General features: G+C 39.3%; 1 protein-coding gene across 1 annotated transcript; it reads right to left on the bottom strand.

Moving 5' to 3' along the window:
- Nucleotides 1-568: 568 nt before the first annotated feature.
- LOC138874792 (uncharacterized) lies at nucleotides 569-3296 on the bottom strand. The gene is made up of 7 exons (XM_070153576.1): nucleotides 3008-3296; nucleotides 2915-2965; nucleotides 2643-2807; nucleotides 2356-2498; nucleotides 2005-2244; nucleotides 1831-1853; nucleotides 569-1007 (listed from the first exon to the last, which is right to left on the bottom strand). The coding sequence occupies exons 1-7, from the start codon at nucleotides 3294-3296 to the stop codon at nucleotides 569-571; spliced, it is 1350 nt and encodes a 449-aa protein (XP_070009677.1).
- Between the last annotated feature and the right edge of the window lie 11387 nt (nucleotides 3297-14683).

Raw genomic sequence — 14683 nt, 5'->3', positions numbered from 1 at the left:
CTATAACTTTCTCGTAACTACTTTTCTAATAACATATTTAAAAAAGAAAAATAGGCACAAGATTTTTATTTATAACTCGTTTCAGTACATTGCCTTTACCCTAACTATGGTAAGGGTTTTCTTTGGCCTTAGCTCGTGACTTTGCTTTGCACTTGACTCATTCAATGAGTGAACTTTTCAGGCTTGATCTTTTATTATTTCCTAATCTTCTTTTCCTTCTTTATACACATGCCTGTGTATATTATATAGTCCCCCAAGTGTTTGAGCGTTGAAGTATGAAGCCTCGAGCACTTGATTGTTCCTTTCATTTGGTTTTTTCCCTGAAAAGAATAAACATACGGAACTCGGAGGTGTGATTATAGATGAAGACTGCTTAACCCGTTTGAATTTCTATAAGAATAATTGTAACCCTAGACCGGGAAGTTTAATTTATTCTACGTACCTTGCAGGTCGTGACTCATCATTTAGTATGGGCTAGCTTTTTGCCTATCATCTAAAATCATTAGTAAAATTTTAACAATTCAAAAAATATAATTCTAAAACATAGATACCTGACCGTGGGTATTCCTTAGAAGTAGTATCTCTTCAGATGAACAGTATTCCAATGTGAAGGTAGTATCTTGCCATCCATCATTTCCAGTTCGTATGCTCTTTTCCCTGCGATATCATGAATTCTATGGGGTCCTTCCCATGTTGGAATTAATTTACCCGCATTGGCTGCCTTTGTAGATTGAAAAACTTTTTTAAGCATGAAGTCCCCAATCTTAAAGAATCTAAGGCGTGCTTTTCGATTGTAGTATCGTTCTATGACCTGCTTTTGTGCTGCCATTCTTATTAATGCAGCTTCTCTTCTTCCTTCAAGTAGATCAAGATTTATCCACATTTCTTCGTCATTACACTCTTCTGACGCTTGTGTAAACCTTGTACTTGGCTCTCCTATCTCAACTGGAATCAAAGATTCAGCTCTATAAACCAATGAAAATGGTGTTTCTCCTGTACTTGTTTTGCTGTTTTGCGGTATGCCCATAAAACACCAGGTAAAAATTCTGGCCAATTACTTTTGGATTCCTCTAAACGATTCTTTAAATTGTTGATAATGACTTTGTTTGTTGACTCTGCTTGTCCATTACCCACCGGATGATAAGGTGTGGATGTAATCCTTTTGATCTGCCAACTTTGAAAGAACTCTGTGATTTGTGCGCCTATAAATTGAGGGCCATTATCACACACGATTTCCTTTGGCACACCTAATCGGCATATGATATTCTACCAAATGAAATCTCTAACCTCTTTTTCTCGCACCTGTTTGAATGCTCTTGCTTCCACCCATTTAGTAAAATAGTTAGTAAGTACGAGCAAAAATTTTACCTGTCCTTTTGCTTGTGGTAGCGGACCCATGATATCCATCCCCCATTTCATAAATGGCCATGGTGCAATGACCAAATTTAACAACTCTGCAGGTCTATGCATGTTATTACCGTACCTTTGGCATTTATCACATTTAGCTACGAAATTTTCCGCTTCTTCTTCCATTTTGGGCCAATAATAACCTGTCCTTATTATGGTTCTTACTAGTGATCTTCCTCCTGCATAATTCCCACAATCCCCCTCGTGCATTTCTCTCATTATGTATTCTATCTAAGAAGGTCCGAGGCATCTTGCTAAGGGACCACCGAACATTTTTCGATAATGATTGCCTTGCTTTAAACAATACCGAGCAGCCTTTTTTCTAAGCGCGTGAGCTTTTCTCTTATCTTCAGGGACTATACCATACTGAAAAAAGGCAACAATCTCGTTCCTCCAATCCCAGGTTAAGTTATTAAAATTTACCTCATTCTTATCTGGATCGAGTACTGAATGAAACAAATGTATTACAGAAGCATTTTCATTGCTTGCCACGTCTGCCGCAGATGCAAGATTAGCTAGGGCATCCGCCTCAACATTTTCATCTCTTGGTATTTGCGTAACCTTCCAAGTTTGGAATTGCATGATTAGAAACCGTACCTTCTCTAAATACTGTTGCATTCGTGCTTCCCTGGTTGTATAAGTCCCCAGCACTTGGTTAACCACAATATGCGAATCACTTTTGGTTACAATCTGATTAATGCCGAGTTCCCGTGCCAGTTCTAAACCTTCAATCACAGCTTCATACTCTGCTTCATTGTTAGTTATAGAATGACACTTAATGGCTTGTCGAATGGTTTCTCCCGTAGGTGGTACCAAAACAATTCCTAAACCTGCACCCTTCACATTAGATGAACCATCAGAGAATAAAGTCCAAATTCCAGGATTAGATTCGTTGAGAACCTATAATTCTTTTTCTGCTTCTAATTGCATTCCTTGGCTAAAACCAACCACGAAATCTGCTAACACTTGAAACTTTATTGCAGTTCTAGGCGGGTAAGTGATGCCATATTCACTTAATTCTATAGCCCATTTGGCTAACCTACCTGACAACTCATGCTTGTGTAATATATTGCGTAGTGGATAAGCAGTTACTACAGCAATAGAGTGACATTTAAAATAAGGCCTTAATTTCCTAGATGCCATGGTTAATGAAAATGAAAGATTTTCTAATTGAGTATACCGCGTCACCACATCTAATAAAGATTTGCTAACATAATAGATCGGAGATTGTTTACCTTGGTCCTCACGGACTAAAACAGCAATTACCGTTACTTCTGAGACAGCAAGGTAGATGAGCAGTCTTTCCCCAACCTTTGATTTTGCGAGCAATGGTGGATTTGATAAGTATGTCTTCAAATTTTTGAGTGCCTGTTGACATTCCTCAGTCCATTCGAACTGATCTTGCGTTTTAAGAGCTGAAAAAAATTAAAGCACTTTTCTGATGATTTGGAAGTAAATCTCCCCAAAGCTGCAATTCTTTCTGTCAACCTTTGCACTTCTTTTTTACTTGTAAGCATGTTAGGGATTTCTTTAATGGCCTTAATCTTTGCGGGATTCACTTCAATACCACAGTTAGAAACAAGAAAACACAAAAACTTACCTGATGATACACCGAATTCACATTTCTTAGGATTTAGTTTCATATTGAATCTTCGCAAGATCTGAAACGTATCAGACAAGTGTGATATATGATCCCCTGAATGCTGACTTTTAACGAGCATATCATCTATATAGACCTCCATAGTTTTTCCCAAATGTTTTTGAAACATTTTGGTCACTAGTGTTTGATATGTTGCACCAGCATTTTTAATACCAAAGGGCATTACTTTATAACAGTAAGTCCCTCTGTTTGATATAAATGAAGTTTTTTCTTCATCTATAGGATCCATTTTGATCTGGTTATATCCCGAATACGCATCTAAAAAGCTTAACAACTCATGCCTTGCAGTAGCATCAATTAGTTGATCTATATGTGGTAATGAAAAAAAATCTTTAGGACAAGCTTTGTTAAGGTCTGTGTAATCTACATAAACTCACCACTTACCATTTTTTTTGGTACTACAATAGTATTGGCTAACCAATTAGGTTAATTTACCTAGCGGATAGACCCAATTTTTAGTAATTTTTGAACCTCATCTTGAATCAACTGATTTTTGAAAGTTTCGTGCTTTCTTTTCTTTTGTTTGACAGGTGGGTATGATGGGTCATCATTTAATTTGTGAGCCATTACTTTCGGTGGTATTTCTGTCATATCAGAATGGGACCAAGCAAAACAATCCACATTAGTTTTCAAAAATTCAATCAACTTACCTTTCATGTCCTGACTTAGATTGGCCCCTACGTAGACTTTCCTTTCAGGCCATTGTGCAAATAATATTACAGCTTCTAGTTCTTCAATCGTTGTTTTGATATTTTCATTTTCTTCTGGTTCTTGAATGGCATCTGGCCTTGAGTCAATGTCTGTTCGTCCTTGTTCAATTGAGGTTTGTGTTGTGGTACCCTCAACTGGATTCTGTAATTGCTATTTTTCTTCGTTTCCCATACTTGAATCTACTACAGAATTGATGCTTCTAGATGTATGTTGATCTATACGGATTTGACATATTCCCCATGGTGATTGAAATTTAATAACTTGATGCAAGGTTAACGGAACGACATCCATCTCGTGGATCCATGGTCTCCCAAGGATCATATTGTAAGCCTTCTCCATATATGCCACCTGAAATTTTGTATCCTTGACAACTCCTTCTACAAATGTTGTAAGTATTACCTCCCCTTTCGTCACTATGCTGGAATTGTCAAATCCAAACAGAGTATGCACCTTTATTATTAATTTATCTCCGGCTTGCATCTCACGTACTACTCTTAGCAAAATAATGTTCATGGAACTACCTGGATCAATCAAAACTTGTTTCACATTAGTATCATGTACAAGTAAAGATATTACCAGTGCATCGTTATGTGGGGATAATACACCATCTGCGTCTGTATCATCAAACATAATGATTTCTTCCTCTAAGACATGTCGCACCCGCTTCCCGTCGGTAATTGTGACTTTGGAGACATTATTGGTTGTTGTGTACGTCACACCATTGATGTCTTCACTTCCACTTATCACATTAACTGTCCTTTGGGAGTAGGTGGTTTTGGGGGCTCCTGTCTATTCTTCATATATGCTTGATTACCTCTTTTACTGAATAATTCAGTGAGATACCCTTGCTTTAATAGATGATCAACTTCACCTTGCAGCAAGCTACAGTCTGCCGTTTTATGCCCGTGATCGTTATAAAATTAGCACCAGTGATCAGGGTTGTGCCTGTTTGGGTTCGATCTCATTTCTTTTGCCCACCGTACCTTATCACCATGCTTCTTAAAATAGCTACGAGCTTGGAAGTGCTTACATTAAAATTATAACCGCCAAACCTTGCTTTCACCTTGGAAGTGCCTTCTCGAGATCGTCGAGGGGAACTTTGTGGAGAAGGGATTGGGATGTGATCATCCTGTGGATTCTCTTAGAGTTGTTGGTTTCCTTAGTTTCCTTGGGTGTTGTCATTGATGTTCGACATAGTTGATGCAACAAAAAAGGTTAGGCTAAGAAAAAGTAGATTATCAGATTCCTGGTAACAGAATCAATTTGTTTAACCAAAAAGTGGAAATTCAGTCAAAACTTTAATTTAGAAGAACACGGATTACTGATAATCAAAACTGAATAAAGGAAAGTGATTTTGCTAACAATAAGATAGACAGAAGAAAACAAAGTAAACCAGTATATTCAGATGATCTTTCGTGTCCTTACAAATGATCCATTCTCTCCTTTTTATAGTTATCTTAAAGATATATGTTTTGTCTTTATTATAATTTGGCCACTATAGACAATTAAAGACATTAAATGCTACGTTACATAATCATTGTAATTTAATACATATTCTATAACGTTTTTAGTATTTACTGCTTATTAAATACTGTATTTGTACTCTCTTATGCTGTCAGATTCATTCTACTTGACTTTTGAGTATAAATAGGTACGAGCGTTGAATCTTTTGAATAACTGCTCGTGCCTCTACTTGTGCCTTCTGCTCGTATCTATTGCAACTCGTGCCTCTTTGCCAATCATCATTCTTTGACCAGCTTTCGTATCATGACACGTTATCTTCCGATCACTTTAATATGTAAACTCGATTTTCCTAATACAATAATATCAATAATCAAGCTAAGTTGAACGCATTAGACATCAACTATATAATAAAAAATAAGTAAAAATACGAGTTAACTAATATTAAAATATACGTAAATATGCCCAACAACATATATAGAGAAGGGAATCAAGCAGAAGAAAACAGAATAAAGATTAATGAATTACTAAAAATACTATGAACGCGTAACCAAAAAAAAAAAGAATGTAGAAAAGAAAGATACCAAAGCAAAAAAGTAAGATTGGAAAAAAGAAGAAGCAAAAAGTAGTAAAATAATTGAATTTGAAAATTTAAAGGTGAAAGAGAAAAAGAAAAGAACTAAAATAAAATAATTAACAATAAAAAAGACGTGGGAAAGGTGATGAGAAAGTAATATAAGATCATTAGTGTAAAAAGGATATGGAGTTGTATATTAGCAAAATAATTACTTATATGAAGGAATATGATTCCAAATAGACTAGAATATGTACGCAAATTGAACCATAGACTAAAAAGAGATCGATATATTTATTGTTGTTTGAAAGGAACGAGGAGAAGCAGAAAGAGTCATGGACTCAAATATTTGATAAATTTATCAAATTATGGCAGCTGGCTATTCAAAATTCAAAAGCCATAGCTAATAACAATTTATACCAACAAAGACTAGATAAACTATTTTAACACTATTAAAATTGATAAATTAATCTCAAACGTTAGAATTGGTCCTGGAAAATTGAAATAACGTTTTGAAATAATATATAATTATAACGATCCGAAATCTCACATGTCGTGATGGCGCCTATCGCAATACTAGGCAAGCCGGCAATTCACAAATAACCACGCATCTGAAGTTTAAAACATAATGAAATAAGCTTAATAGTGAAAATCTCTTGATAACTGAAAAGAAAATACCGCAACTCAATAAAGAATCCCCCAAAATTCGGGTGTCACTGAGTACATGAGTATCTAAATGACAACATAGCCCTGACTGCTAAACACTGCCTAGAAAGGTAAAACAGTACACATAAATTGAAAAGAAGGAGAATCAAGATCTGCGGACGCCAAGGCAGCTACCTCAATAGTCTCTGAACCGATAAAGCTAGCAACTGTCGTGCCCTGACGCACTTGGATCTGCACACAAAGTGCAGAGCATAGTATGAGTACAACCGACCCAGTGTACTCAATAAGTAATAAGAATAACCTTGACCTAAAAGCAGTGACGAGCTCAGAAAGATACAATATTACAACAATACAGATATGACAGGAAATATGATAGTAATATCTCATAGAAACTCACAACCAGATGGTACACAATATAGAAATATAGACATGCTTTCAAGTTCAACAATTTAAGCTCAACACAGATGAAGTATGCCAAGCATGACTGATATGAGGATTATTACATCTCTATATCTACATGACACAGGTAATGCATCAAAATGATAACATCGTGTACTCGCACTCTCGTAGTACTCAATCTGACTACCTCAACTCTCACTCATCATGTTCAGTCACTCAGCATTGTACGATACCTACGCTCACTGCTAGTATGTTAGACTCCGAAGGGTCGGATCTTGCCCAAGCGCTAATATAAATCCAATTTGGCCTACTGTAGCGTACAACCCGTTGCATAATAATAAAGCCTATAAGATATGCTACAGCGTGCAACCCGATCTATATAATAATAATAATATATATAAAGTCCAAAAAAGTCTTCCAGAAATAGCCTCTCTACCCTTTCGGGGTAGGGGTAAGGTCTGCGTATACTCTACTCTCTCCAGACCCCACTAATGGGATTTTAGTGGATATATTGTTGTTGTATATATAAAGTCCAAAAAGGCTTGTTTCGACGTGCAGCCCAATCCACAATCTCTCTCACAATATGGCTCTTAGACCCCAACTTAGTTATCAATCTCTCTAGTCTCTCGGGCTCAAAAATCTCATGCCAATCAGCCTAAACAATGATGCATGATGTAACAATAATTTACAACTGAGAATGAGATATAATATGCAAATAATGATGTAACTAATACATAATTGTAATTTAAGAAAATAATTCAATATTAGAAATAACATCAGTGGTTCCACTAGAACAAGCATGTAGCCTAAACAAGATTTTCTTACATGAATTGTAGTTCAATTACTCTAACACGTAGGGATTATATGAATAGCAACAAGGGTTGATGACTGTACATTAGCATAGAATCAACCGTGTCACAACTATTACAGTGCACGCCCACACGCCCACACGCCCGTCACCTAGCATGTGCTCACCTCAACGCCAACCACATAACACATATTTCAGGGATTCATACCCTCAGAAACACGTTTAGAAGTGTTACTTACCTTAAAATGTGCAAATCTTTACTCCAACAATCCTTTGCCTCTCAAATAGCCCTCTGAACGACTCGAATCTAGCCACAAAAAATCTAATATAATCAACACAAGCTATAGGAATTAGTTCCATATGAATAAGCTAAGTTTTTTCATAAAGGTCGACAAGCCAACTCAAAATGTTAACCTCGAGCCGACGTCTCGGAATCCGACAAAATAAAAAATCCTAACACACATTCAATAATGAGTCTAACCATACCAATATTACCCAATTCCGACATCAAATTGCCTCTCAAATCCCCAAATTTTACTCTCCAATCTCTGGTCCAAAATTTCCAAAATTCCACCTTAAAAACACTAACTCTAGATGGAAAATTCAATGGGTATTCAATATTAATAGATAAAAACGATCAAAAGTTGCTTACCTCGTGAAATCTAGCAAAACCCCTCTCAAAAATCGCCTCCAACCGAGATTACCAAGTCCAAAAATGAAGATATCCCGAAACCTTTTAAATTTATACTTTGCACAGGCCTTTCACACATGCGAACCAAAAATTTGCTTATGCGGAACCGCATCTGCGGTGCAATCACCGCACTTGTAGAATTCACTTAGGCCCCCGGCCAGCCGCAACTGCGGCCGAAAGCATGCACCTGCATGGCCGCTTCTGCAGTCCACTCCTCGCTTCTACGCTTCTGTGCCTGCATGAACCCATACGCTTCTGCAAAGACAGCCACGGCTACTCGTCTCTGCATTTTTGGAGCCTTATCGCAACTAGCTACCGGCTCACAGATGTGGAAAACCTCATGGCTCGCTTCTGCAGTCTCACACCTGAGACCACAGTCTTCGCAGGTGCGAATGTACCAGACCTGGAGCACTTATGCAACTTCCTCAAGTCCAAACTCATTCTGATATCAACCGAAATCACTCCCGAGGCTCCCGAGACCCCATCAAAACATACAAACAAGTCCTGAAACACAATACGAATTTAGTCGAGGCCTCCAATCCCATCAAAAACATGAACCTTACCAAGTTGAAGCCTATTGAAACTAATAAATTTCTAACTTCTGCAATCGATGCGGAAACCAATCAGTTCAACTCCGATTGACCTCAAATTTTTCACACAAGTCATAAATGACACAACTGACCAATTCCAACTTTCGGAACAAAAATTCGAACCCGATAACTATAAAGTCAATTGTCGATAAAACTTCTATTTTCCTAACTTCCGCCAATTCAATTAAAAATCACCTACGGACATCCAAATCAATAGCTGGACACACTCCTAAGTCCAAAATTACCATACAGAGCTATTAGAACTATCAAAACTCCATTTAGGTGTCATTTACACATAAGTCAATATACGGTCAACTCTTTCAACTTAAGCTTCCAACCTTGGAATTAAGTATTCCAATTCATTCTAAACCATCCCCAGAACTAAACCGACTTCCTCGGCAAGTCACGCAATAAAATATTAGCATAGAATAAGAAATAAATGGGGGAACGGGGCTATACTACTCAAAATGACCGGCCATGTTGTTACATTCTCCCCGTCTTATTAAACGTCATCCTCAAACGGGTCTAAAATCATACTTGGAGTCTCAAATAAGTATAGATATCTGCTCCACATCTCCCGCTCGATCTCCCAAGTAGCATCCTCGACTGGATGACCTCTCCACTACTCCTTCACTGAAGATTCATTCTTTGACCTCAACTTTTGAACCAGCTGGTCCAAAATCGCCACCGTCTCCATATCATATATCATATCCTATCTAACTTAACCGTGCTGAAGTCCTAAACATGCTACATATCACCAAAATACTTTCGGAGCATGGAAACATGAAACACTAGTTGAACACTCGATGGATTAGGCGGCAATGCGAGCTTGTAAGCCACCTCTCCAATCCTTTCAAGCACGTCAAACGGGCCAATATATTGGGCTCAACTTGCGCTTCTTGCTGAACCTTATAATATCCTTCATAGGTGAAAATATGAGCAATACCTTCTCCCCCACCATGTAGGCAACATCATGAACCTTCCGATCGGCGTAACTCTTCTGTCTAGACTGCACCGTGTGAAGCCGATCCTAAATCAACTTAACCTTGTCCAAAGCATCCTAAACCAAGTCAGTACCCAATAGCGTAGCCTCACCCGATTCAGACCAACCAACAGGAGATTGACACTGTCTCCCATATAAATCCTTATACGGAGCCATCTGAATACTCGATTAGTAGCTATTGTTGTACGCAAACTCTACAAGTGGCAGAAATTTATCCCATGAAACCCCAAAATCCATGACACAAGCACGTGCATATCGCCCAATATCTGAATAGTGCACTCAGACTGTCCGTCCGTCTGAGGGTGGAAAGTTATACTCAACTTAAACCGTGTGCCTAACTCTCACTACATTACTCTCCAAAATTGCTATGTAAATTGTGCGCCCCTATCTGAAATGATGGACACCGGCACACCGTGAACGAGAACAATCTCACGAATATAGATCTCAACCAATCGATCTGAAGAATAAGTTGTCCCAACTAGAATGAAATATGTGGACTTGGTCAACCGATCCACAATCACCTAAATAGCATCAAACTTCCTCGAAGTCTATGATACGCTCCCATTTCCACTCCAGAATCTCAAGCCTCTAACGCAAACCGCCTGTCTGATTCTTGTACTTCACCTGCAGATAATTTAAGCACCGAGCTACAAACTCCACTATATCTTTCTTCATCCTCCTCCACCAATAGTGTTGCCTCAAGTCCTAATACAGCTTTGCGGCCCCCAGATGAATGGAATATTGCGAACTGTGGGCCTCCTCAAGTATCAACTCATGTAACCCATCTATATTGGACACATAAATTTGAGTATGCATCTGTAATACCCTATCATCCCCAATAGAAACTCTTTGGCATCACTGTGCTAAAATGTGTCCTTAAGGTCAAGCAAATAGGGGTCATCATATTGACGCTCTCTATGCGATCATATAAGGAAGACCAAGAAATCACACAAGCTAGAATCTGACTAGGCTCCGAAACATCTAACCTCACGAACTGATTGGCTAACGTATGAACATATGATGCAAACGGTCTCTCACCAACAGGAATAAATTCAAGGCTACCCATACTCACCATCTTTGTACTCAAGGCATCGGCCACCAGATTGGCCTTCCCGGGATGATACAAAATTGTGATATCAAAGTCCTTTAGCAGCTCTAACCATCTCCGCTGCCTCAAATTTAGATCCTTCTATTTTAACAAGTGTTGAACACTTCGATGATCCATAAATACCTCACAAGACACGCCGTAGTGATAATGCTTCCAAATCATCAATGCATAAACGATGGTTGGTAACTACAAATCATGCACATGGTAGTTTTACTCATAGGGCTTCAACTGGAGTGAATCATAAGTAATTGCTCTACCCTCATACATCATGACACACCTAATACCAAACCGAGAAGCATTATAATACACTATATAAGAACCTAGCGATGAAGCCAAAAATAGAACTGGAATTGTGGTCAAGACAGTCTTGAGCTTTTGAAATCTCTCCTCACAATCATTCGACCAACTGAATGGGGTGCCCTTTTGGGTCAAATTGGTTAAAAGCGCTGCAGTGGATGAGAAACCCTCGATGAAGCAACGAAAATATCCAGCCAAGACGAGAAAACTCCAAATCTCAGTAGCTGAGGACGGTCTGGAATCCTCTGAACCGCCTCTATCTTCTTCGGATCCACCTTAATCCCCTAACTTGACACCACGTTCCCCATGAATGCCACCAAACTGAGCCAGAACTCACACTTAGAGAACTTGGCAGAAAGTTTCTCCTCCCTCAACCTCTGTAGTACAATCCTCAAATATTGTGCATGCTCCTCCTAGCTACGTGAGTACACCGGGATATCATCAATAAATACTATGACAAACGAATCAAGATATGGCTGGATTACACTGTTCATCAGATGAATGAATGTTGTTGGGCGTTGGTCAGACCAAAAGACATCACAAGGAACTCATAGTGACCATAGCGGGTCCTGAATACCGTCTTCAGAATATCCGAGTCCCGAATCTTCAATTGGTGATACCCAGACCTCAAATCAATCTTAAAGAACACTCTAGCTCCCCGAAGCTAGTCAAATAAGTCATCAATGCTCGACAAAGGATACTTGTTCTTAATTATAACTTTGTTCAACTGCCTATAATCAATGCATATCCATATAGTACCATCTTTCTTCTTCATAAACAGAACCGGTGCACCCCAAGGTGACACATTAGGCCTGATGAACCCCTTATCAAGAAGCTCCTAAAGCTGCTCTTTCAATTTTTTCAACGTTGCTGGTGTCATACGGTACATAGGAATAGAAATGAGTTGAGTTCTAGACAACAAGTTAATATCAAATTTAATATCCCTATCGAGTGGCCTAGTAGGGAGGTATATAGAAAACACATTCGTAAAGTCTCGCACTGCCAGAATAGAATCAATAGTAGGAGTATCAGCACCAACATCCCTCATAAAAGCCAAATATGAGAAACACCCCTTCCCAACCATCCATTGGGCCTTCAAATATGAAATAACCATACTAGGAACATAGTCTAGAGAACCTCTCCACTATATCCTAGGTAACCCCAGCATCGACAAAGTCAGGGTCTTAGCGTGACAATCCAGAATAGCATGAGATTGGGACAACTAATCCATTCCAAGAATCACGTCGAAATCAACCATACCAAGAAATAACAGATCAACTTTAGTCTCCAATCCTCCAATAGTCACCATACACGACCGATACATACGGTACACAATAATAGAATCGCCCACTGGAATAGATACATGAACATACCAAACTAAGGACTCACGGGGCATATCTAGACAATGAGAAAAATATGATGATACATACGAATAAGTTGAACAAAAATCAAATAATATAGAAGCATCCATGTGGCATACTAAAATAATAAATGTGATCACTGCGTCCAAATAAACAACCTCTGGCATAGTAGGGAAAGCAAAGCATCGAGTTTGACCGCCACCTGATCGGCCTCCACCTCAGGGGTGATCTCTAGCTGCCTGAGCCCCAAGTCGAGCTAGCTGGGTGGGTGATGAAGTAACTGGTGCAGAAGTCAAGACCTGACCCATATACTTAACTGGATTTCCCAAGAGATTAGGACAATACATCCTCACATGTCCAAACACCACACAATCAGAAAATCTGATCCGTCAATGGTAGTGGAGACTGAATCGATCCTCGAGAACCAGAATAACTGCTAGAAGAACCTAGCACAAATGAACTCTGAACTTATGGAGTACAAGATAAGCTCTTAGTTGGGAGGTCACTAAGAGATGACTGACTCGGATGAGCACTGTATGAACTATGTCTACCTAATGCACCATGATGAACCGGATGAGCCATCTTAGGGGGCCTATAAGGACGATCCCCGCTGTGGTGGGAATGGCCCCAAAAGAAACATCGTTGAAACCACCCAAACCACCAGGCCTCTTAGCCTATTTCTCCTTATGGTCCTAACTATGGACCAACTCTAATTGCCAAGCAATATCAACCACCTCGTTAAGAATAGCACCTGATGCATTCTCTCGAGTCATAACAATGTGCAGTCCATAGTTGAGGCCACCAATGAACCTCTTAATCCTCTCCCTCTCTGTGTGAACCAAATAGAGACCAGCCAAGATAGAAAATCTCATCTCATACAGGGTCACGAACATACCCTCATGGCATAGCTGCTCAAAATGCCTATGCAACTCCTTCCTACGGGACGATGGTACAAATTTCTCCAAGAAGAGAACGGGGAACTCGTACCATAAAGGTGGTGCACCATCGGCTAGCTTGCTCCGCTCATAGGCCTCCTACCATCTAAAGGCTGCCCCTATAGTCAAAAGTAGTAATAAATGAGACCCTACAATTCTCAAGAATACCCATCGTGCGAAGAATCCACTAGCACCTATCGAAGAAGTTTTGAGCATCCTCAGACTCAGCCCCACTAAATGATGGAGTCTTTAGCCTCCCGAACCTCTCTAGTCTCTTATGCTCTTCATCGATCATATAGGTACCCACCTAGGCTTGAGAAACTGCAATCGAATGGGCTGGCAGTACCCCCGGTGTCTAAATTCCTTACACCATATACTCTGCACTACGGGCGAAAAGAGTTTGGGCACCTCCTATAGCCTGAGAAGTGGCTGATGTAGTGTAAGGCCCCGTGAAATTTCTACTCAAAAACCCAAAATATCATATTGCCAAGTTAAAATATGTGTAAGAAATTTGTACAATTCTTCGCGGCAAGAAAGCTCGGGATTTTTGCATAATCGATATGTGGGCCGCATAGTCGTCGCATAACCTACTTGGGATTTTTGCAAAGGGTCGTTATGCGGTGCATTATGTGACCGTAGAACAGGTATGTGGACTGCATATTGGTCGCATACCCAGGAAAAACATTCAAGTCTGAGGGATACTTTTGCGGTCCCTTTTGCGGGCCGCATGTCCGTTATGCGATTGCATATGCGACCGCAGATTGAGTCGGGGCTCCGATTTTTTAACTTTTAAAACCCGACCCCATTCCGTTAAAACATCCCATCAGACTCTATTGTGACATTTTCTACTACACTTAGAGTGAGATAAAGAGTTCTAGAGGGAGAAAATGATCCTCAATCACTATTAAATCCTAGCCCAAATCCTTGAAGATTACCAAGTAAAGTTGCTAAGCCTTCATCCTAAAGGTAAGAACTTGTACCCTGACCTTTAATTTCTAAATTCATACTAGAA

This window comes from Nicotiana sylvestris, chromosome 8 (assembly GCF_000393655.2).
Source record: "Nicotiana sylvestris chromosome 8, ASM39365v2, whole genome shotgun sequence".
NCBI lineage: Eukaryota > Viridiplantae > Streptophyta > Magnoliopsida > Solanales > Solanaceae > Nicotiana > Nicotiana sylvestris.
Note: the sequence above shows the minus strand (reverse complement) of the source record. Positions and strands in the feature narration are given on the sequence as shown.